The following is a 24,757-nucleotide window of genomic DNA, read 5'->3' on the forward strand; positions in this document are numbered from 1 at the left end:
GTGGGGTAGAAGATAGTATTTATTCTTAGTAATTATAAGTGAATAAATGAAATTGGGCACAGCACCATGTACATGATCCCTAGTCATTAGGAGGCCCAAGGTAAGACATCAAGATCATCCTAAGTAAACTAGTGAGGCCTTCGCACTCGGGGGACTTTTGGTTTTATTTCTTGTTACCCATGAACTGTGTGTTGGGACTGTATAGCACACTGTAATTGCTGTATGATTTACTAAGATACGTTGGTGGTATCTTGGCCATCTATCTCTAGAAACCACAGTGACCTCCTTTTGATGGAGACACTGTGAGAAACACTTCAGTTCATGCTGTGGCTCTTTTGCAGGATGGGGAAGGCCAGCCCATTGACATCCAGATGAAGAGTAGAATGGATGGCACTTATGCCTGCTCATACACCCCACTTAAAGCTATCAAGCACACCATAGCTGTGGTCTGGGGAGGTGTGAACATACCACATAGCCCCTACAGGGTAAGTTGTGAGGTACCCATCCTGATCCTATGAGAAACCCTGGCTGTGTGTAAGTCTATACATTGTCTATAGATGGCCAAGGCAAATGTATAGAAAGAACCCATTCTGGATAGGCCTTGAGAAGAGACTTGTCTTAAAGGACAAAATACTCAATAGACTTACAAAACAGCCATTTTCTCATCTTATGCTGTACCTTGGGAAGGAGTGCTTTGGATATAGATGTTTTTATTGGGTTTATGTTTTCTAGGTCAACATTGGGCAAGGTAGCCATCCCCAAAAAGTCAAAGTGTTTGGACCAGGCGTGGAGAGGAGTGGTCTGAAGGCAAATGAGCCTACTCACTTCACAGTGGATTGCACCGAGGCTGGGGAAGGTGAGCTTAGGTTTTATCCACCCCAGTAATGATTGTTCTTGTGACACTGGAGGGCAGTGAACAGTCCTAATGAGCTGTGTTGGCTCTTTAGTGATACCTTAGCTAATCCTCTGTGAGTCCTTTTCCGAAACCCTGATTTGCTACCTCCCCTTTCTTGGGTTGCTCTTGCAGTATGACTGTACATGACACGTTGTTGCTTGCAATCTGGTTCTAATAAGCCAGTCTGTTCCAGGTGATGTCAGTGTTGGCATCAAGTGCGATGCCCGAGTGTTAAGTGACGAAGAGGAAGATGTCGATTTTGACATTATTCACAATGCCAACGACACATTCACAGTCAAATATGTGCCTCCTGCCCCTGGGCGATACACTATCAAGGTTCTCTTTGCATCTGAGGTATGTTGGGGCTACAGGGGGCCAAATGCGATGAGCCTTGTGTGTGTCCCCTTTGGGATTGTTATTGTTTTGTTTGTTTAGCAGCTGAGAAAAGTGCCTTGAGGGCTGTGTTCAGTTTCTCTGTTTTCTTAAAACCAAAAGGGGGTGAGGATGGGGTGCTAAGCCAAATTTCACTCTTTTCTCGTTAGGCACCTTCTAGATTCGATTTACTTTGATCTCTTAGCAGTAACTCTGGTCTCCACCCTAAACTTCTGTAGTCAGAGCTTTTTGAAGCATCGGCTGTGTGTTAATAGTAATCCTCTGAGGAGAGCTCCAAAACCAGGCATTTTGAAATTCTAATGATCAAAATTAACTATATAAAAATTACGAAGCTCAGGAGAACAGTCTGTGCCTCAAGTTAATGATCTTAAGTTGGCATGACCTAATTAATTTAATGTACTTTCACTCCCACCACCTTTAAATTCCTTGTGAACAATCACTGTCCATCTCATGATTACTTCCTTGAAGCCCTCACTCCTCAGCCCACCACCACACCTGGAGGACACTTTCTATCTCCTAACCCTGCTTATTGTTGCTTTCTACTTTATTCTGAGTAGTACTTTTTTTATCCTTTGTCTTCAAACATCTGATGTTGGGACATGAGGGTGTTTGTTCCAAATCTGCACCTGTGTGTGTAGGCTTCTCCTACAGTAATGGAAGTTGCTCAGCGCTTGTTAAAGTGGGTGTTGGGGTAAACACTGTCCTTTGGGTTTGGGCAGAAGGTGCTCTGACAGTGCTGTAGGAACCATCCTTATGAGGATGTCTTTGCTTCAGGAAATCCCTGCCAGCCCTTTCAGAGTCAAAGTTGACCCTTCCCACGATGCCAGCAAGGTGAAGGCAGAAGGCCCCGGGCTGAGTAAAGCAGGTAAAATAAAGATGGCGGTGGGTAATGCTGCTTTGACTTTTCTGTAGCCAGTGGCACTGTGCTCGTGCCTGTGTGTGTGTGTGTGTGTGTGTGTGTGTGTGTTCTGTTTACACCTAGAAGGCCTCATCTTTATGGGGAGGCTCAGATGTGGCAGCAACCATGTATGGCTGGCTGACTGCTGCTGAGTGTCATGCTGTTGAACCTGTCAGACTGGTTCTAAAAGTGAAACCTCTCCAACCAACCCTGTTTCCCTGTCCTTTCAGGCGTGGAAAATGGGAAGCCTACCCACTTCACTGTTCACACCAAGGGAGCCGGAAAAGCCCCACTCAATGTGCAGTTCTCCAGCCCCCTTCCTGGGGAGGCAGTGAAGGACTTGGATATCATTGATAATTATGACTACTCGCATACTGTTAAATACACGCCAACCCAGCAGGTAGGGTCCTTCCTGTCTCTAGTCCTTCCCCCACGGTACTGTCTTGGACAGCATGAGGATGGTCGGTGCCTGTGGAGGTGCCCCAGTGTGAGAGCCTGAGGGTGCTATGGGATTCCCAGAGAAGAAGGAAGGCAGCCCCATATCTCTACCTCAGTTTGGGGTTTTATCAGAGAAATACTAACTTCTTATGTATAGAACTACTAGGTCTACTTCCTTACATAGTCCCCCCCCCCCCCCCCGTTCCTCTGACTCTCAATCTTTTATTAATTATAGAAAGCTCCCTCACCTGCAGTTTCCTTTGCAGGCAGTTTCACATAGTTTACCTTTTTTATGAGGTGTTTTAGTGGGATCTTTTCTCAAAGAGCCCATTCAGCTTTTAATCCCTAGAGCCCAACAGCCCGCTGTTTAAGGCAGTAAATGGCTCCCTTTTACAAAATGCAGGAATTCTGAGGAATTTTGCTGTCTAGGCAGATTTGTTATTTTATGCAATAAGGGTCTAAAAACCACCTTTTCCATACAAGTTTATATCTATTTGCTTAATTTTTAAATTTATCCTTCTTGTGGCAATATTGTATGCCACTGTGCTGAACTTGAGAAGCATGCACAGTATCCATGGTGCCGCATGGGCATTGCCCCCATTCGGCTTCCTCACACTCTTATCTTGCAAAGCTGGAATTCTGAACCTGTTACACGTCTTTAAAATTGTGTTTTGCTTCATGTTCACACCTCCAGAGTCAGCACAGCACATACCCTGGCAGGAGAGTCTGGATTTTAATAATCCTGTCTCATGTCAGAAACACTTGCTCTAAGCTTCTAACATGCTTTCATTCTGCAGGAAGGGAAGCCCCTTTGTGAACAAACCATTTGTAGGACAAGGGCTAGGCTGTCTTCAGAAACACTGCTCAGTCTTCTCTCTCTCTGCCTGGGTCCTCAGCAAGAGACTGGTGGTAGTCAATTGCGGAAGATCAGGGGTACAGTAAGAACAGGGAGCACAGGGTGTGCCTGGCTAGTCTTCTTGCTTCAGGAGTTTCAGATCCTTGGAGTTAATATCTTTTCTTCGGAGCGTCTCTGACAATGGGAGGCATTCTCTGGGTAAGACGTGACTACCACATTCAAGACATGTGGCCTCTTACCTCCAGACTTTCTTCTTGTACTTTTAAGAAGGCCCACTGAAAGGTTCCTTATTATTAATAGTAAAGTTACACATTCAAAGATTGCTTGTCTTTGTGCCTTGTCAGAAGATGAAGTGATTAGCAGGCAGTTCTTTCTCACTGATGGTTCTGAGGACTGGTGGGACCTTCAGCTAGGAGCTTGACCAATTGTTTGCATCCCATGGAAGAAAGCCATTGTAAAGATCTCAAAGCCACAGGGGCTTCTCTGAGCCATTTGGGACCTAATTCCCAAACCATATTTTCTTGTCGTTTGGATGAGGTGTTAGTAAGTTAGGATGAAATCAGGGTTTGGTTTGAACCCTGGTAAAACTAAGCTGCCAATCAGCATTTATCTCAAGAGGCTAAACCCAGTTTTGTTGTGTTTGAAGTGATGCTAGATTAGGAAACACTTTACTTCAGAATGACCCTGAGGGCAAGTTCATTCTGTTCTCTAGTAGCAGCAGCTTTGAGGGCTGTTGGCACACTGGGAGGCTTCTTGGGGCTATGATATGTCCAAAGATTGTTCCCTCCTGTAGACAGTGCATGGCTCCTCAGAGCCCATTGTCATTTGTTTCCCTGTGGCAAAGAAAACTGGTGGCATATTTCCTCCGGTTATTTTTTTTATTGCTATGAAGAGACATCATCACAAAGGCAACTTCTACACAGTGTCATTTAATTGGGGGCTTGCTTACAGTTTTAGAGGGTTAATCCATTGCCATCATGATTCAGAACATGGCTCACTCAGGCAGGCAAGCAGGCACTAGAATAGAAGCTGCCATCTTACATCTTGGTCTAGAGGGAGCAGGCAGAGAGAGGGCGAGGCTAACCTGTCATGGACTGTGAGACCTCCAGGCCCACTGACAAGGCCACACCTCCTAATCCTGCTCATTCAAGCCACCATGACAAGGTAGGATGGCTTGTCCTGCACCGGAGATGGCGCTGTAAGTGCTCCCTGTGTATATACAGCTGATTGAGGGAGTAAATGACAGGGTGCGTCTGTTGAGTTCAGTTGGCTAAGTAGCATTATAATCTGGTAGAAGAGTTCAGCTGCACAGCCTGTGCCTCTTTCACAGGAGGAACCCAGAGCCTCAGATTGGGTGAAGGAAACTAACTATCCATCAGCCATGCTGTGGGGAGTGGTTAAGAGTCCAGTAGAGGGCTGTCTCCTGTGTGGAGAAGAGGGCATGCTCTGGAAACTAATGCCTGTGGCCATACTTTCTTGTGATGAATTTGGGGGACTGCCAGACTAGAGGTTTCTAGAAAGGCAGCTGTTTGGTGTGTGCAGAGAGGCATCTGTGCATCCAGGCCTAGATTTTTGTACTTCCATTTCAGAATGTAGACCATGTTTTTGAAGAGCTAAAGCCCTATGTCCCTAAGGAACCCGAGTCTTGACCGCTGGCTTCTGTTGCCTGCTAGTGTCTGAATGGCAGTTTGCAGGTGCTTCCCTACAGTGGACAAATAATGTGAACGGTTAGGTGTGTGTAATGATACAGTGGTCAGAGCTGTTTTGCCTCCAAGAAGCAGGCATGATAGGTGGGGCTGTAGGATGCTCTCAGAGGTCAGAAAAAGACTATTTCACAGAGAGCCTGGGTTTCGCCAAGGACATTGCTTGTCTGCAGTCTCCTAGTCTCAAGTAGTTTAGGCTTCTCACCCTAGACTAACTGCTGTGCTATGTCACTAGGTTTAAGCAGTCGTGTGTACTACAAATGTCCTCATGAAACCCTGTGAGCTCACAAGCCTCTCAGGATAGCCATCCCTAGGTTGAAACGTCCTCAACAAAGTGGTGGCACCTCTTAGGACTCTAGAGGAGATTACCCAACACAGCGGGGACAGTGTCTCTCAGGAGTCTCCAAAGCGGGTCTTCTGAAATAAAGATGGCGTCTCAGAAGCATGTAGGGAGAAACAGCTGTTTTGCAGGCAGCCTCATCTTGGTGGAACACACAGGTGCTCCCCACCTGAGACAGTTCTGTGGGAGAAAAGTCCGGTTTGTTCTTACTTCAGCCTCAGAAGAAACTGGAGCTGCTTAGGGATTGGAGCTGTAAGTCCTGTGGCTATACACGCCCACACCCACTCTTTGGTTGTTTAAGGCAGAGTTCATTTCCTATCTGAGTTTTGTGTTGCTTCTGAGAATGGAAACGAAACATACCTTCTTTTATGAGCTGGGCAGGCTTATCTGGAAAGGGACTAATCTTTTGCTCTAGCACTTCAGGGAAATGGCTAGAAAATTTGTTGGGGAGAGGAGAGCTCTCTTACCAAGATGCCTGGTTAGCCTTGAAGTTGGCCTTAGAGTTAGCTTAGCACCCAAGGAGGTAAGAGGCCAGAGGGGAGATGGAGGCTCAGGAGAGCTGGCAGTGTTGGGAATATTGCAGTGGCTGCAATAATGAATCAGTGTTTTTTTTTAAGCATTCGGGGAGACCTTTCGTGTTCCTTGGCTGGCTCCCAGCTCTGTAGAATTTGACCTATGCACATTTCAGCATGAAATGTTAGACCCTGAAGATCAGCCTGTTGGTTTTGTGCAGCATATTAAAACTCCTCAAAGATCAGTTCTTCCTCCTTGGTTGATGAAGCCATCCCTCCTCCCCTTGGCTCTCTTTCCGTTCTTTATTTACAAAAGGAATGTGAGAAAATATACATCAGGCCAAAAGCTACACCCTTTTAACACTCGATTGGTGACAGCTTTTAGCAGGGCCTGTGTGCCAGAGAGCCTGCTGGATTGTCTAGGGATTCCTCTCACTCTCCCACACTTTGTTATTCCTGGACATAGAGGCGAGGACAACATGGGCCTGCTGAGATTGCAGCAGGCTTTCCTGGAGCCTTGCTGTGGAGGAGGGAGTATGCAGCTGAAGGTGGAGAGAGGAAGTCAGCAGTGAGCTGGCTCAGGACCTGCGGACAAAGAACAACAGCTGCAGGGTCGCTCGGCCATCAGGGCTTCCAGCAAGGGACCCAGCCAGTCTTCCAGCACGGCTTTTATTTCCTTCAGTGGAATTAGTGGAGTGTCTATGGGCTGATCTAAGAACTCTTTTGTGAACACCTCCCTTTTGAGCCCCCCCCCCCCAGGCATTGAAGAACTGGTTCTGTTGGTCGGAGCCCAGTGGCTATGCCCATCCATGGCTGGGGTTGGCTTGTGGCATGCAGTGAGGTGCTTGTGGCACAGCAAAGAAGATGAAGGCTTGGGTGCCAGGGGTATGAATCCAGTGTGTTGGGAGCATGTTCCATTGCGCCTCTGAACCAAGAAGTTTCTTCGTGAAAAGTGGGAGGCAGCAGTAAAAACTACACCTTGGACCTATTTTGTGATTTTTTTTTTTATAATTCCATGTTTTGTTTGTTTTTTTAAGATTCATTTATTTTATGCATATGAGTACACTGTTTCTCTCTCTTCAGTGATACCAGAAGAGGGCATCAGATCCTATGCACATGGTTGTGAGCCACCATGTGGTTGTTGGGATTTGAACTCAGGACCTCTAGAGGAGCAGTCAGTGCTCTAACCACTGAGCCATCTCTGCAGCCCTGTTTTGTGATCTTTGATTTGAGGAAGCAACACAGAAGTTTATAGCACAAGCCCTGCATTAGTCCCCATACTGTCCCTGTCTACTTTTACTTGATTTCTCTATTGTTCTTGCCATGTATTTCAAAAGAGTGTATTGAGATGTTTCCTAAAGCCAGTAAGAGTCGAACTGGATACAGCTCGATTGGTAGAATGTTTGCCTGGCATTCATGCGGCCATAGGCTGGGTCCCCAGCATCGCATTAACTACGTGTTGTAGCACACACACCTATAATCCTAGGACACTGGAGGACTGAAAGTTAGAGGTTATCCTCTGCTGTATAGCAAGTTCGAAGCCAGCCTGAAATGTATGAGACCCAAGAAAAACTAATTAAAACTGGGTTAATGGATTCAAGTTCATTGTGTCCCTGGGAGGAATGAAGGTTCTGGGGGGTCAGGGAGTGTTCAGTGCATTTCCAGCCAGAAGCATACTTCTTTTTCTCTCTCTTCCAGGGCAGCATGCAGGTTCTAGTGACTTACGGTGGTGACCCCATTCCTAAAAGTCCTTTCACCGTGGGCGTTGCTGCACCACTGGATTTGAGCAAGATAAAAATCAACGGACTGGACAACAGTAAGTGTCTGGCGAGGTCACTGACAACCAGCAACTGTGGCCGATGTAACACTCCCTTCAGACGATGCAATTTTCAGAGAAACTAATTCTATCTCGGGGAGATGTTGCAGTGGACAGTCTTGGGTCTGAACCAGAGCTGTGGCTTCCTCATTTGTGCAGGGCGTATGGGGTGTTTGGGGACACTTGACTCAGGGAGGTAGTATAAAAAATTAAAAGAGGTAATGGTGCAGAAGCTGGCATGCTGTCAGCTTGGTGTGACTGCTGATGTTACCACAGAAAGTTTTAAGAGAAAGGCTAGAGAAGGTTGGCTTTTGAATGAGAGTCACACTGTGCCAACCACCTTGGGCATCGGTATCACATTACAGTCAATGGCCGTAACAGAAATCAACTCCTTGGCACTTAGAAACCACAGCCTTCCCTTTCTATTCTTGCTTTTTAGCTTGTTGTGTGTCTTACCTCATTTTAGACTGTTATAAGTGCATTGTGACATCAGTTTGTTTATCTTAAAATTTAAAGTTAGTTTATTTGTTTGCTTGTTTTTAGAAGGAATATACATATATGTATGTATACACACTGTTGCTGTCTTCAGACACACCAGAAGAGGGAATCAGATCCTATTACATGGTTGTGAGCCACCATGTGGTTGCTAGGACTTGAACTCAGGACCTCTGGAAGAGTAGCCAGTGCTCTTAACTGCTGAGCCAACTCTCCAGTCCTGTTTGTTTGTTTTTGTGGTTCTGGGACTAGAGCCCAGGCCTTTGTGCATGCTAGGCAAGCGCTCCCAGCCCTTTAAAGTTTTTTTTCTTTGTTTTTGTTTTTTTATGGAGATATTCTAACTTAAGAGACTTGTACAGTATTAGTACAAAGACACTTACTTATGCTGTCTTAGGTTCCACACATGGTCTTAAAATACTTGTAATTCTCATGCTAACAACCATTTTTTTTTTTTCACCATCAGGGTCTTAAACACACATGCATCCTACCTTTTGACATTGCAGAATGATGTGTGTTCTCATATACAAAGTTCTTGTTCAAGAACCACACAGTTAAGGGATTTGGGGTGGTGGTTGTTGTTTTTCATTACTTAAATGTTTCAAGTGAGACTTCCTCATGGGCTACATTGGTGGCTATCCTAGGCAGAATGTGGCTCTGTGGAACCTGTGAGTTGCAGGCTGGATATGTGCCTGATCCCTTTTTCTACAGTTAACCACAGTTCTGAGAATTGACTGATGAATTCTAAAACATCTTTGGGTTTTAAGTAAGGTCTTGCATCTTCCACACCTTCCTCCTGCATATAGAAGCCAGAGAAATCAAATGGCATTATTTATTTTGCACTGAAGTTGTACTACCCTGCCTAAAGTCTTTGGCTTGTGATCAGTGATACATTTTGGAAATCCTAACACAATTCAGTCTTCTTGACTGGTATTAACTGTTGTGGGAGGAACAAAGATGGAGGCAGATATGTATGTTTCTCTCATTGCATCTCTTCATAAAGAAAGTTGTTATGAATGTTTTATAAGCAATGGAATTTTGCAAGATCATTTGACTTATCTAGGTTGGCAAATTATATGATACCTATTGGATCAGAGTAGTTTGGAGTGTTCTTTGATGTGACTACTTAATTGAATTCAGAGGGTGTAGTGGCAGAGCACATAAAGTTGGGATGTGTGTGACATAGGCTTGGCAACAACATTCCAAGGGGAAGTGAGTGAATACAACATGCTGGGGCCATCATATCCACCCAGGACAGAAGCAGAGGTGACAGAGTGGCAAGTTATAGATCCCTGTAGTGTCAGATAGCACTGTGGGAGCCTGCAAACACAGGAAAAAAGGTTAAGCCATCTTTTAATATTTACCGCAACAATTAATGGCTTGGGGATTCCCAAACCTAGATGTCTGTCCCTCAGTAATATATGCTCACCTGATTTCAGGGGCACCAAGTCAGCAGAATAAGTTTTTCATGCCTAGGGTAACTCCAGGTTACACCCCTGTGAAAATTCCCTGAGAGCTCAGCTAACCTTCAGTGAGAACGTTCATTGGCTGTGCCTTCCATGCCCTTGTGAAGGAAGCTATCTCACTTTCTGGAAACTGCTAAGTGGGAACTCAGGGTGCTGGCTTTTATGTCTGGGGATACCCAGCTGTGAGCATGTGAAAGACACTTCAAAAAGTGTCTCCATTGCATCTTCTTTCCCTGAGACACAGAGACCGACTTTTGACTCCAAAGCAGGAAGAACACAGTGCCTGCTAGGGAAAGCCTCTGTCCTGTTGGGACAAAGAGGTGTGGACAGCTGGGCTGGCCTCAAGCTCCTCGATGTCCCCAGAGTCAAGATTTGACTGGGTTGTGGCAGCATCTTGTAATCCCAGTGCTTTTGTTTTGGCTGAAACCCTTTCCCTGTTTTTGTCAAAGTTACACCTGGCTTTCCTGCAGCCTTGCCTGGCAAAGACTATTTTAAAGTTTAGTTTTATTACTTTTAAATATATAATTATGCTTATATATTGGGGGAGAGCATTACAGGCAGCTAGGGGATTCCTGATGTGGATGCTGGGAACTGAGCTCCAGTTTCTGCAAGATCACTGTGCCATCTTTCTACCCCTACCCTTTTAAATATGCAAGATCTTGCTATGTGACCCAGAGGCCATTTAAAAGATATCAAAGTTAATTCTCAGGATTTTCCAGCTCTGTGACTTCTGCCTTCTTGTGGGTTGGGGGTGGCAGTAGGACTGCATTTTCTGCCAGGAGTTATTAAGAAAACATTGACTTAAATTAAAGATGTTTTTACATATAAGATTATCGCCTCAAGGAAGTGAAGAAGCAGGCCGTGTTGGACTATACTGTAATTACAATCTCTCAAATCTGATTGTGGATTTAGAAAATTTATGCTTGAATGCTAGCTTTGTGATCTGCTAGATATGTTGTCCTGGACAATCTTAACCTCTTGAGGCCTCAGTTTCCCCATCTGTAAAGGCCACCATTGTTAATTAACAACCCATAGTGTCATTATGTAAGTCGAAGGAGACAATGTACAGTATTTGTCACTGGAATAGAAATTGTTAATGACGCACTGCAGTGTATAAATGCCATTGTATTAGCCCTGCTTCTGCACCTCTGAGTCAGCTGTTGCTTACAGTAGAAACTGAGGTAAAAACCCGTGTCCAATGGCTCCGCTTCACCTTTTTCTCTCTTCTTCTTGCTGCTGACAGGGGGCAGCTCATCACTTTAGTTTTTCTCCCTTTCCACAGGAGTTGAGGTTGGGAAGGACCAGGAATTTGCCATTGACACCAATGGGGCGGGAGGCCAGGGGAAGCTGGATGTGACAATCTTGAGCCCTTCTCGGAAGGTGGTGCCATGCTTGGTAGCACCAGTGACTGGCAGAGAATGCAGCACAGCCAAATTCATTCCTCGGGAGGAGGGACTGTTTGCTGTAGACGTGACCTATGACGGACACCCAGTGCCCGGGAGCCCCTACACTGTGGAGGCCTCGCTGCCACCAGATCCCACCAAGGTCAGTGTGGGGTTGCTCTGTTGCCAAATATGATTTGGAGTTCTCTGGTCCTACCTGGGAAAGTTTTTCTGTGGTGAATGTGAACTCTCAATGGCTGACTGATGTTCTGCAATTCAGTGTGCTGGGTTCCCTCAACAGTTGAGCCATGACCCCGTTCATGTTTGCTCTCTGTCTGCAATACTTGGTTAGAGACCTTCCCTTTATTGCTTAGCATGATAATGGCACTAGGCAATTCATAGGGATGGGTGAGACTGTGGAGGCCTCAGCCCAGTGTTCCTTACAGAGATTAAGTTCACCCTACAGAAACTATCTTAGCAGACAAAAATATCCTTATTCCTAGTCTTTTTTTTTTTTTTTTTTTTCAAATGATGTGGGACTATTTCTAGCAGTGAGTGCTATGAATTCTATAAAATTATCTCTTCTGAAACACAGTTTTATTACGAAAGATTTACTGATGGGATGGATATGTAAGAGTTCAAGCTGTTGTGACTTACCTTCTTCAGGCCCCAGTGAAGCAAACTTGTGTGCATGTGTGTGTTTAAGAGAGTGAGAGTGCCCCCAGGGATATAAGATACTGACATGCTTTTGTGTGATTGTGGTCACGAGTGTTGGGGCAGAGCTGATTGCTCAGAAATAGCAGCTACATATTAGATTTCACTTTTACTCTTTGTTCAAATAGGTGAAGGCCCATGGTCCTGGCCTTGAAGGAGGTCTTGTAGGCAAGCCTTCCGAGTTTACCATTGACACGAAAGGAGCTGGAACTGGAGGTTTAGGCCTAACTGTGGAAGGTCCATGTGAGGCCAAAATTGAATGCTCTGATAATGGTGATGGGACATGCTCTGTCTCCTACCTTCCCACAAAACCCGGAGAATACCTTGTCAACATTCTTTTTGAAGAAGTCCATATTCCTGGGTCTCCATTCAAAGCCGACATTGAAATGCCATTTGACCCCTCTAAGGTTGTGGCATCAGGACCAGGACTTGAACACGGAAAAGTGGGTGAACCTGGAATCCTTTGTGTTGATTGTTCAGAAGCAGGGCCTGGGGCTCTGGGCCTTGAAGCTGTCTCAGACTCGGGTGCCAAGGCTGAAGTGTCCATCCAGAACAATAAAGATGGTACCTACGCTGTGACCTATGTGCCTCTGACAGCTGGCATGTACACGCTGACCATGAAGTACGGTGGTGAGCTTGTACCACACTTTCCCACCTGGGTCAAGGTGGAGCCAGCCATAGACACAAGTGGGGTCAAAGCCTTTGGGCCAGGGATCGAAGGCAAAGGTGAGTCTCCAAGAGAAACTCAACTATGTGCCAGGGGGATGGCTTTCTCACTATAGCCTCTTCTTTGAGTGGTTAATGGAGTAGGGCAGGAGGGGTACAGATAGAGGGAAAGGGGGATCATGCTGTTCCCACTTTTTGTTTCTCCCTGGTGAATGGGGCCTAGTATTCTTGGGCAAGTTTTCAAGTTTCTATGGAAAAGCCAGAGAGTTTGTGTATTATTTTTTTAATGTCTCTGGGACTCAGTTGGAATGAAATGATGTAAAATGTGTGTAATACACAGAGGACAGAGGTTCTTTGCCTTTACCCTTGTCCTAGATCTCTACCTTTGCTTTCATTTTGAGACAGGGTCTCACTGTGCAGCCTAGACTGGTCTTGAACTCACAGCCCTCCTGCTCCCCTCTCTTGAGTGGCTAAAACTCTATGCATGCACCACTGCCCTGGCCTGATCCCCATCTTTGAGTTTTGTTGTCACTTGGCCGAGCCTACCTTCACTTTCACAATCAACAAAGCCATCCTTAAGGCACCAGATATACTTAATGTATTCCAGAATGTGAAGAGTCTTCATTTGGGGGTTGCTTGGGCCCAGGATAACATTCTTATCTATAGGTAACATTCTTATCTGTGTGGTTGTTCTATAGATGTGTTTCGGGAGGCCACAACCGACTTCACAGTTGACTCGAGGCCCCTTACCCAGGTTGGAGGTGACCACATCAAAGCTCACATTACCAACCCCTCAGGGGCCTCCACTGAGTGCTTTGTCAAGGACAATGCTGATGGGACCTATCAAGTGGAATATACACCGTTTGAGAAAGGTACACCATCCCCTCTGTGCTCATGACTCTTCCATTCAGAGCTGTGCTTGGCTATTTGTTTCCAGTGACTGTCGCTGACTTCTTACCTGTGAGCTCAGCCTACCTCAGCACAGAACAGTGCACATGACACAGAAGCCACTGGCCATGCAGTGCCTTCTTTACTGGCCCATGTTATACTTTGCAAAGCCCAGTCTTATTTGAGCAGATTATATACTCATGCCATGGCATGTTAGCAGTGTATGATTTGTATATTTTGTTTACAGTTTTTGTTTTTGAATAGTAGTAGTTATTATTAAAATTTTAAGAAATCAGAAAATCATAAAGAGAAAAGGGAAACACTATATAGCCCCTTTCCTGAGTATATGGTCCCATAAATATTCTATACAGGTATCTTCAGGTATATATAGATAGCTGGTTTTCTATTTCCTGAGTTTTCTGTGATCTCTTAATGCCTGGACAGTGTTTCTCCAAATCAGGGTAGTCTGTCTAGAGTGACTGCCTTAAATAAAAGTTAGTGTTCATCACTTGGGATAGTATATGACACATGAACAAAAAACATAGATAGATTTGGTGTGTGTATGTGTTCGCGTGCCTATGGAGGGCAGAAGGAGGCATTAGAGTCACTGGCTTACTGTTATAGCTGGTGGTGAGCCAACTAATGTAGGAGCTGGGACTTTACCACTGAGCACCTGTCTGCAGCCCTGTTACTATGTTCTTAATCTACTCTTCTCAAGTAGCAGCTAGAGTTCCAGCTATAAGTATTACATCAGAGTCTGAAGCAGTAACATTGTATGCAAATGGTTTGTTGTTGTTGTTGTTGTTTGTTTCTGGGCAGGTTTCCATGTAGTAGAGGTGACATATGATGATGTGCCCATCCCGAACAGCCCATTTAAAGTGGCTGTCACTGAAGGCTGCCAGCCATCTCGGGTCCATGCCCAAGGCCCTGGATTGAAAGAGGCTTTTACCAACAAAGCTAATGTCTTCACAGTGGTGACCAGGTAGGCAGGGTCCTGGGTTCAAGGTAATGATCCCTATGTAGTTAATCCATTAAGCAAAGAAAAGGTCTGAGGCCAATCTGAGCTACAGAATGAGACCCTGTCTCAAGGAAGAAAGGGGACTGTGGCTGTGCCCTATTTACTTGCCATTGTCTTTCAACTTCTGGTAAGATACATCTCAAAAGATATATTAAACATTCTCTTCTGTCAAGATTTATGTTACAAACAATAGCAAAAAATATCAGAAATGATTATAGTAATTAATAATCATTAAGATGCCCAGCATACCACTAGATAAAAGTTCCTTAACTTCATGATGCAGAAGAATATAGACAACCCTATATGTAAAAGAAACACTCAAAAGGTTCCTATTGTAATTTACTCCCAGGGGATGTGTCTGTAGATCAGTGAGAGAGCACAGGCTCAGTACCCCTAAGGTACACACTCACATTGTATTTGTCTTTGTGCCCTATACCATAGCAAGTTCTCAACCTGTGAGTCACAACTCTTTTTGGGGGTCAGTATCAGATGTTTACATAGGATTCATAACAGTAGCAAAATTACAGTTATGAAGTAGCAACTAAATCATTGTATAGTTAGGAGGTCGCCACACCATGAGGAACTGTCTTAAGGGGTCACACAGCATTAGGAAGGGTGAGAACCACGGGTCTGTACTACATGTCTGAGAAATTCCTGCCTGAGAGGTATTGCCACACTGATGGAATCATGTTTACTAATTAGAATGGCTTATAAAATGTTTGTGAGCGAGTTCTGGCAGTAAGCAGACTGGCGTGGGCTGATCACGTTTTACTTCCCCACTCTTTACAGAGGAGCAGGGATTGGTGGGCTTGGCATAACTGTGGAGGGGCCTTCGGAGTCAAAGATAAACTGCAGGGACAACAAAGATGGCAGCTGCAGTGCGGAGTACATTCCTTTTGCTCCAGGGGATTATGACGTTAATATCACATACGGAGGCGTTCACATCCCTGGTGAGTTATCCCAAAGAATAAATGAAAGTAGATTTGGTTTTGCCCATTTCCCTTTAGTAGAAAGAACAGTTTGATTTTGGAGAAACCTTAATAAGGACTACAGCACCAGAACAGTACAACTCCCAGTTGAACCCAGCAACATGGTAGAAACCATTGGCTTGGGCCTTCCATTAGAAAGAGAGCCTCCTATGACCTAGTTTGTGACTTAAGCAGAAGTTCATTCCTTACAAAATTGAAAATCTCTGTTTTAAATTATTATTTATTGTTACTACGACTACTATTGTTACTATTATTAATAATTATGTAATTGTAGGAGCTTAGCTATGGCATATGCACACAGGCATCCATAGAAGTAGAGGATTTTGAACCCTCTGGAACTGTAGTTAACAGTTGTTGTGAGCCACCCTGTGTGGGTGCCAGGAATTGAACCCAGGTTTTCTGTAAGAGCAGTAAATGCTCTTAATCCCTGAGCCAGTCCTTCAGCCCCAGGACTTTGGGGCGTGGCTCTTACTCACTTTTTTTTATGTATCTTACTTTTTTCTTTGCACAGTTAATCCTGGCAGCTGATGACAAAGATATACTAATATAACTTATTACTTAATAATTTGCTTTCTATTTGATGATCTATATCTTTAGTGTAAGACAGGGTTTCTCATCTCTGACAGAACTGATATGTCTGTATACACTTTAGGCATTCAAAATGACTAGTTTCTCCTCAAAGCTACTTCTATCAATGTAGGGGTTTGTTTGTTTGTTTGTTTGTTTGTTTTTAGTCCTTCATATAGAGCATTTCATCTAGAAATAAAACAAAGCTCCACTCCTGGAGCCACTCACTGATGCAACTAAACTTTGTTCACGCTGATAGGGAGCAAGGGAGTGGGGAAGGGACAGAATGGGGTTGTGGAGCCGGTCCGTGTGCCTTGTGTACTGTTGCAGAGTTGAACACCAAGAATGTGCAGGAGGTTGTCTCCAGGGTGCCTTCCCCAAGGCTGGCAGGGCTGCTGGCTTCTGTTGTGGGGTAGTGCGTGCCAAGAGCTTTGGAATTCCCCTGGAAAGGGGCCTGTCAGTCAGCACTAAACAAATGAATACAAAAACCTCCCAGAGCTGAGTAACCAGCATGATCCCAAACAGAGGCTCTTTTCTGAATGTCAAGTTATCTAGCCAGGGCAACTCCCGAGAGCCCATTCCAGTGACTTGCCATCATCTTATCTGCTTTCCTTGGAATTTAGATGATTAAGGGTCAGGTTTTTCTGGCCTGATGCAAGCCTCTGGTGGGCTTGTTGTTGTTTGGTTTAGGTTTTTGGGGTTTTTTGTTTGTTTTGTTTTTGTTTTGCTTTGAGATAGAACCTCAGACTTGGAATCTTCTTGCCTCAGCCTCATACACGCTAGGTAGTAGTATTATTTCAAACAGAACATCCCATCTTATATTAACTTACAAATATCCTGTGGTGACTCAGCTGCAGTCTTGGTGGTAGACCAGTTGATTAATTGGGATCCATGAAGGGTTGTGATTGGTCAGTTGGTGATGTTTATCTAGAACAGAGAGGAGGATGTTGGCAGATAATGGTTTCTGAACATGTTAGACCATTGCTTTCTGCTTTAAGGCTTTCTACTCAGGTTGAGTTTAGACAATTTCCGGGTTCAGGCTTCGTGATCGGCCACAGAGATAGTCTGTTGTTATTCTCCCCCAAATAAATCACTTGCTTCTTCTAAGCCCTAGCCTGGAAGGGGTGCACATCTTTGCCAGAGTCTCATTTCTTCATGCAAGTGTATTTATAACCCCTGTTTCTGCTAAGTGGATGCTTTCTGAGATACTCAGCAGAGACATTTATTTCCGTGGCAGGAGTCTGGCATTCGCGATACTTGTAAAATGTGCAGGCTGTGTGCAGCAAATGATACTCAGAGCTCTTTGGCAATGGATTTGGCAGCCTGAGAGCTACTGGGGACACTGGCATGCCTGCTGTGTGAGAAGTCCTGTGGGCACTCCTGGTTCTGCCCTGGCTTCTTTTTAATGCTTCACTTACAAATCTTGGTTTTTCTGGAGTCACCATGCATTACCAGTCTTTATGTTTGACATCATTAAAGAGCGAGTGACCCTGAGGTTTCCCAAGTCATTCATGGAGCATACCACAACTTACCATTAGAGAAAGTGTGGAACCAGGTGATCATGTGTGCTCAGAATGTACCTGCTCCATGGGAGGGAGAGACAGTAAGACCCACTCTTTTCTGCTCTTCTGTGTACTCCTCCCACCAAGCTACTTGCTTCTTTCAAGAACCTTTCTCCTCTTCTTTATGCCTCTGTATGAGTCGACCCCTCTGCTCTACTCTTCTCTCCTATGTTTCAGACTCTGTCTCCTCGCAGAGCTGAGTATCAGTTTCCTGGTGAACTCCAGAACTCCCCCAAGTCAGAGGCATTGCTTGTCTCAGTGTCGTGCTTCTTGGTCAACATAGCTCCTGAGAGCTGAAATGTTCAGCATTCTGTTTGCTTCCCTTGAGTGGTAGCTGCTTTCTCTTACCTCATTTCTTGGGTCTTAATGGATATCTTTCTCTGGTCTCCTGCAGACCATGTGTATTGTCTTCTGTGTGTTATGCTTTCCAGTGATGCCACAGGGAATGTTAGAAGCATGTCCTCATTGCCAGACTCTGGCTTCTGGGAAGGTTCACTGAGGCCCCAGTCCTGTGTCTGCATGTGGTTAGTGCTGGATGACAGCGTGGGAAGAACAGTGAGGCAGGCTGAGCTGACTGAGGCTCATGCAGTCAGGGTTCTGGGTCTGTGTGAGGTGCTCTCTTCTTGATTGCTTCATGCTCAGAATCCTGTGACTCTTCCAGGCAGCCCCTTCAGAGTTCCATCGAAAGATATCGTGGATCCCAGCAAGGTCAAAATTGCCGGCCCCGGTCTGAGCTCCTGTGTCCGAGCATGCATCCCACAGTCTTTCACTGTGGACTGCAGCAAGGCTGGCCTGGCTCCACTGGAAGTGAGGGTCCTGGGCCCAAGAGGTGAGTCTGCATCCTCCCTGACACCTACATTCTCCCCACCATGGCCCAGAGCAGATTCTTTCTCACGAGATTGTTCATGAACTTATAGTTAAATACTCTCAATTCATTTACTGTTCCCTAGTCTAGCTAGCCAGCAGAAAAGACTGCTTAAAAATTGGTGTATCATATTTCCATAAGTCCATTTTTCCTGTTAATAACATAGTCCTAAATCTCTTTTTATAATTTTATTTATTATTTCATGGTGCTGAAGACCAAACCCTGGGTTTACCCATGTCAGATAGTGTCCTGTCAGCAAGCTTGTATCTCAGGCTTCTCAAAGGTGGTTTAAGTAACCCAGACGGGCTTTGAACCGGCAATCCTCCTGCCTCTGCTTCCTGAGTACTAGAACTTCAAGCATGTGCCTAAAGGTGCTATTGGCTTTATCGTGCCCTGTTCACCCAGCGGCACCATTACCTGCTTAACTTATGAGGTGCCTGGGGGTTGGTCTGAATGAGAGCAGGAGGTAAGGTTTGGAGATGATCCCCTCTGAGATGCTCAGTATTGCTGTGGAATAGACCAGAATCTTGGTCAGGGTTATAGCTTTGTCATTCAACTCCCTGGAGAGGGGATCACTTGGGGACTGAGTTTTGTTGGCAGTTGGCCTGCACTGCTGACAACCTGGAATTAAGGTTTCTAGTGACTAGCGGGCCATTTGGGGACAAACCTGAACTACTGAAACCTGTTGCCAAATTTCTTCCAGTATTTAACGAGTACCTTTCTTTCCATATAACATAGTGAGCCTTATTTCTTAAGTAATCTGGGCTTCTCTCCTCCTGCCCCTGACTTCCCCTGTGATGTGTTTGTGGCTTCCAGAAGTAGTGAGCTGAGGCTTCCTCCTTTGAAGAGGAACCTCTCCTTAGTGGAGTTCAGCAGGAGGTTCTCCCTTTGAAGCTCAGGTCTGAAAGAATGAGGTCATGTGACAGACTTGCCCTTAGTGAAGTTTCTGAACATCTTGTGTGTGTGTGTGTGTGTGTGTGTGTGTGTGTGTGTGTGTGTGTGTGTGTCTGTCTGTCTGTCTGTCTGTCTGTCTGTCTGTCTTTCTGCATGTGTGAGTGGGGAGGGTTACTTACATAGCATACCAGCCTCTATGAGGAGGGCTTCTCAAGTAAATGGCCTTGGAACTTTAGGTAATGCAGTAGATTCCCAGTCATAGCACAGTCCCTTGAAAGTCATGTGACTCGTTTTTTAAAGCTGACCCAAAGGCTGCCTTTATAGAGACAGGTTTGAGGTTTGTGCTTTCCCATTAGCAGCTGCTTTCAATTATGTAACCTGAATGCCTTGAGCCTAGCCTCTAAAACTCTTGTGCTTACATCACCTGCTCTGCTTAATGAGCATGCCCTGCTCTGATTAACCTCCCTTGCCACTGTGACCCCTCCTTGACCTCAGGCTCAGGGCGGGGGTCTAGAATCTATCAATCTAGTGCATGCCTTAATTAGGCTTTAATGTTCTCTCAAACCATTACCCATAGCATCCCACTGATGACCCTCTTGTTCCCTGAGATTGGCACCCTTACCTGCTCTGTAACTTTGTCTTTAAACACATTGGCACCACTGTGTTCTTGTTGAAAGGTGGGTACAGGTCTTGACCAGCCAGCCCATAGGTTAATTTTGCTGTTGAGGTTTCTAGACACTTATGCACTTTCTCAGCTGTAAAATAAAATTGGCACACCCAAGCATGCTTAACCAGCTTGAAAGGGTATGTCGCATGTCTGCAAAGACCTCCAGCAACAAGCATGGGCAGTCCTCTTAACTGTACTGGAGGGAAGTATGGAAGGCTGTGTCTCTTGGGGTCAGTCCCGCCACTATGACTTTTACATCCCGTGACTCTGGCCAGCTTGCTTTCGTGCTGCTCTTCAGTGGGAACCAACAGTCCGTGGGGATGGATGAGTGAACGGGAGGTCAGGTTGTCAGTTAAACCTCTCATTTCTGTCCTCAGGCCTCGTGGAGCCAGTGAATGTGGTGAATAATGGGGATGGCACCCATACAGTGACCTACACACCATCTCAGGAGGGGCCCTACATCGTTTCGGTCAAATATGCTGATGAAGAGATCCCTCGAAGGTGAGCATCTCAGCCTCAGACCTGCCCACCCACTGCTCTGGTATCACCTGCTCCCCAGCCATTCACCACTGCCCAGTTAGCACATGGTACAGAGCAGTGTGGTGACATCAGGTAGGCAATGTGACTCCTGTTCTAGGGTCTGGCCCTTCTGTCTTCGGTTCCTAGGGAAGCTATGATTGTTTACTGTCTCATGGCTCTGGTCCTTTATTAAACCCTCTCTCTTACCTCTTATAGAAACTTTCCTTTCAACCTTAGTTCCTTGAATAAGAGACATCAGATGGGGCAGGGCTGACTTGCATCCTTACTGACCAGGCTTTTGTGTGTCTGTCAAGTCCCTTTAAGGTCAAGGTCCTTCCCACATATGATGCAAGCAAAGTGACTGCCTCTGGGCCTGGCCTCAGTGCCTATGGGGTACCCGCCAGCCTACCTGTAGAGTTCGCCATTGATGCCAGAGATGCTGGTGAAGGCCTACTTGCTGTCCAGATCACGGTAACTTGTGGTTGTTTTGTTGTATTTGTGGAAGGGGTGGAACCAAACCTTGCTAGTAAGAGTTAATATTCTGGAAAGGGATAAAAACAGGAGTTTAATGACTAATTTCTACCCCAGTGTACATGTTTTTGGGGCTTCTATGGGTAAATATCTCCACTGGAGAACAAGGTGCTCATCTGAGCTTCTGCATTGACTATGTTGCTCTGTGTTACTGTATCTCTTATGCTGATTTTAAATGTTTTAATTGCCTATTGGGTTGGTTACAGCTAAAATTTTACATACCACAGAACTTCTAACATGGGACTGTCCTTCCTTGGGAAGGAAGCCAGAGGTAGGCCACCTAAGTGCTCTATGACTCACAAGAAAGCCAGCATCTCTGACATAGTGTGTCGCTCTGTCCTTAATGTCTTCTCATGGACTATGTATGAGCCTGCCAGTGCTCTCTGGTCCTCAGGAATAGGTGAATCAGAAGAAAGGAAGACAGGAGTGGAAAATGGCTCTCGTAGATGGATGATCTGTCTCAAGCAGTCTTACGAGATTTCCTTTGTCTCATTGTCACATGGTTGTGCCTGGTGGCTAAGCTGCTATAGCATGTGGAGTCTTGAATTTGGTGTGCCTAGCTAAGGAGTGTTCTGTTTGTAACAGGAAGGGAAGGGAAAGGAAAGATGAACTGTAAGCTTTTGCCATGTCTTTGTAGTTCAGTGTATGTCATGCTCAAATACTATTTGACAAACCATTATGGTGTGGTCTGTGGCCATCTTCTTTCCCTACCCAAAAACAACAGAAAAGGGTCACACCAAGAAATCACTTTGTCTCTTCCCACCTGTAGAGGTGCCAAGTACAGAGCGTGGCTTGCTGTGATTGTTTTCTCTATGTTGATAGCAGCATTCCAAATACCATTGTTCTGTGATTTACAGGATCAAGAGGGAAAGCCTCAAAGAGCCACTGTCCACGACAATAAAGATGGCACATACGCTGTTACCTATATCCCTGATAAGACCGGACGCTATATGATTGGGGTCACCTACGGTGGAGACAACATCCCACTTTCTCCTTACCGTATCCGGGCCACACAGACAGGCGATGCCAGCAAGTGCTTGGCCACAGGTGAGTGCAGGGAAAGGTGAGGGTTGGGCGTATGTGTTCTGGCCTTCTCTGTGCCACGTAATAGCTGTGTGATCAGAGAAGGTTGCTTAGGCTCTCTGGGAGCCAGTCATACATACAGAGTGAAGATTTTTGGAGGTGAGAACATTTAAATTATAGAGTCATCTCCAGGTGTCAGAGATAGCATAGAGGAGTTATGACACAGATGGGGTAAGGTCAGGCAGGAGAGATGCTAAATGTGGTGTCAGAGTCAAGGGGCCTCTTACTTCTGAGGTGGGGGTACCAGTGGAGTCTCTGACAGAAACTACTGTGAGAAGCAGCATGTTTCTGCCTCTGTGTGTGGTGGGCTCATTTGTTTGGAAGTCATTCAAGAGTGTCTTATGTAGCTCAGCAATGGAGAAGAAACGTGGAAGAACTTAGGATTTTCCAGAACCAATGATTATATTACCCTCACCCTTGCTTCAGCTTCTTAGACATGCTTGCTTGACTATATGGGTGGGGTTGTGCACATCACACTCAGGTCCCAGGCTTACATCAAGGGGAATGCAGATACTTTTACCCACAGAGCCATCTTACCAGTCCAATGTATTCCCCATTTTAAAAAAGGGAGGAGGGTCTCATGTATTTTGGCTGGCCTCAAACTTGCCCTGTAGTTGAGAATGCTGCCAGATGCTTCCCCCCAACCCTGCCATACACACACACACACACACACACACACACACACACCTTGCCTCCCAAGAGCTGGGATTGTATATCTACACCAGTCTAGCTGGTGTTGTACCTTCCTGTTTCTAAGAACAACTTGTGCAGCTCAGTGTAGACTTTAAAACATGAGACCTGGGCTGGCAAAATGGCTCATTGGATGGGAGTAATTGCCAATAAGTTTAGTTTCCAGAACCCATGTACTGAGAGAACTGCCCATACATACACATGCAAATACATACATATGGATGTGATCTGATGTGATCTGTTCTGTACCTCATCCTGCTCAAGGTTGTACATAACAAACCTTGACCCTTTTCATCTCACCCAGTGCAAACACTGGAAAACACTGCCCAGACCACCACTACCAGGCTGTGTCAGTTCCTAACAACCAGCTGAGGGCATGTGGAGTGAGATCTAGGGACCTCTGGCTTAACAAAACTGTTTCCTCCCCTGAATTTGCAGTTATTTTTCTTGGGCTGCTGGTACCTGCTGGTCTCAGCTCTTGTTTTGTCGGTTGGAGCCTTCCTCTCAACCAGCTGCACTCACTCCTCTTCTGCTTCCCACTGTATCAGCAGCTTTCTCAGCACTCCCTGCTGTCCTTCTGTGCTTTGCACATTTTGACAGATGCGTTTTCTCCTTGTATAATTTGTTATACTCCTTGTGAATCAGAGACAGAAAGACAGGCTGACTGGCTGGCTGTTATTTGGGAAGGGATTACAAAGCCAAAATATGCTCCGTCCAGATACTAACCCTTCCCAGTGATCTTTGAGATGCCCCTCTGTCTGGCAACAGTAAAGGTCTGATCTTCACAGACATGGACAACACAACATAGTATGACCTGTTCCGCGGCAAATGTCCACAGCCAATGCGTTGATTTCCTTCTGACCTTTCTTACAGGTCCTGGTATTGCTCCCACTGTAAAAACTGGCGAGGAAGTGGGCTTTGTAGTGGACGCTAAGACTGCAGGGAAGGGGAAAGTCACCTGCGTGATTCTGACCCCAGATGGCACCGAGGCTGAGGCTGACGTCATTGAAAATGAAGATGGCACCTATGACATTTTCTACACTGCTGCCAAGCCAGGCACCTATGTTATCTATGTGCGCTTTGGAGGCGTTGACATTCCCAATAGCCCCTTCACAGTCATGGTGAGCAAGGTTCCTTCTCCTGAGCCAGCTCTTACTAGCAGATACAGTCACAAACGTCATTTGTTGAGCCCTTACTCAGCCATCTTCCCCTACAACCTTGACCCTAGGTATTATCTCTAGAAGCAACAATTTTGAGGGAAATTTCTTTGAGTCATGGAGGCATCTGTCATGCCAAGGAAGTTAGGCAATGTCTTCACATAAGCCAGCTCAGAGGGAGACAGTTTCACAGAACAGTTGGAAAAGTACTTGTGCCTCTTTTCCCATCTCCGCAGCTAGAGAAGGGTCCTCATGCTCTTATCTACACACTTGACACTGCTATTTCAGGATGCACAGAACCTCCAGTTGTGCTTGCGTGAGATTCAGAAGGGGGATGTGTGTTGTCTGTTAAAGCCAGAAAGATCTAGAATAGAAAGGAACTATTGTGTGACCATTCTGGCTGACGAATAACTGAAGCCTTTAATTTTCAGTCCTGGGTGCCTTTTAGATCTTCTCTAATTATTAAGGGTCTTCCATAGGAGCTGGTGCAATGACAGACTTACCACAGAAGCCTCAGAAGCAAGCCCTGTTTGCCCTGTCTAGACAGCTATCAGGTGCCCTGTGGGCTCCCTCACTATCCTTTGATGCTGAACAGCTACCCAACCACAGATCCCGGGCTGCTAGTAACCAGACTCCACCCACCGCCTGTGAAGTGCTTTCTGATGACTTTATGTTGTATAGCACTGGAGAAGGGCACAAAGAGCCCATTCCAAACAGAAGTCCAAACAGACCCTGTTCCCATCTACAATCTGTTGT

General features: G+C 45.5%; 1 protein-coding gene across 3 annotated transcripts in view; it reads left to right on the forward strand.

Annotated features, from left to right (window-relative positions):
- The window catches only part of FLNB (filamin B), a 125,489-nt gene that overhangs the window by 70,735 nt on the left and 29,997 nt on the right, over nucleotides 1-24,757 (forward strand). For all 3 annotated transcript variants that reach the window (XM_080926592.1, XM_080926593.1, XM_080926594.1), the window contains exons 14-29: nucleotides 342-485; nucleotides 733-856; nucleotides 1,089-1,249; nucleotides 2,063-2,153; nucleotides 2,417-2,586; nucleotides 7,734-7,851; nucleotides 11,092-11,354; nucleotides 12,034-12,631; nucleotides 13,270-13,443; nucleotides 14,279-14,441; nucleotides 15,267-15,427; nucleotides 18,257-18,424; nucleotides 20,399-20,522; nucleotides 20,855-21,011; nucleotides 21,929-22,118; nucleotides 23,718-23,965. In XM_080926592.1, coding sequence (XP_080782718.1) covers nucleotides 342-485; nucleotides 733-856; nucleotides 1,089-1,249; nucleotides 2,063-2,153; nucleotides 2,417-2,586; nucleotides 7,734-7,851; nucleotides 11,092-11,354; nucleotides 12,034-12,631; nucleotides 13,270-13,443; nucleotides 14,279-14,441; nucleotides 15,267-15,427; nucleotides 18,257-18,424; nucleotides 20,399-20,522; nucleotides 20,855-21,011; nucleotides 21,929-22,118; nucleotides 23,718-23,965 — 3,054 coding nt within the window. The remainder of the gene's footprint in view (nucleotides 1-341; nucleotides 486-732; nucleotides 857-1,088; nucleotides 1,250-2,062; nucleotides 2,154-2,416; nucleotides 2,587-7,733; nucleotides 7,852-11,091; nucleotides 11,355-12,033; nucleotides 12,632-13,269; nucleotides 13,444-14,278; nucleotides 14,442-15,266; nucleotides 15,428-18,256; nucleotides 18,425-20,398; nucleotides 20,523-20,854; nucleotides 21,012-21,928; nucleotides 22,119-23,717; nucleotides 23,966-24,757) is intronic.

The sequence above is a fragment of the Micromys minutus genome, assembly GCF_963924665.1.
Source record: "Micromys minutus genome assembly, chromosome: 12".
In the NCBI taxonomy this organism is placed as follows: domain Eukaryota; kingdom Metazoa; phylum Chordata; class Mammalia; order Rodentia; family Muridae; genus Micromys; species Micromys minutus.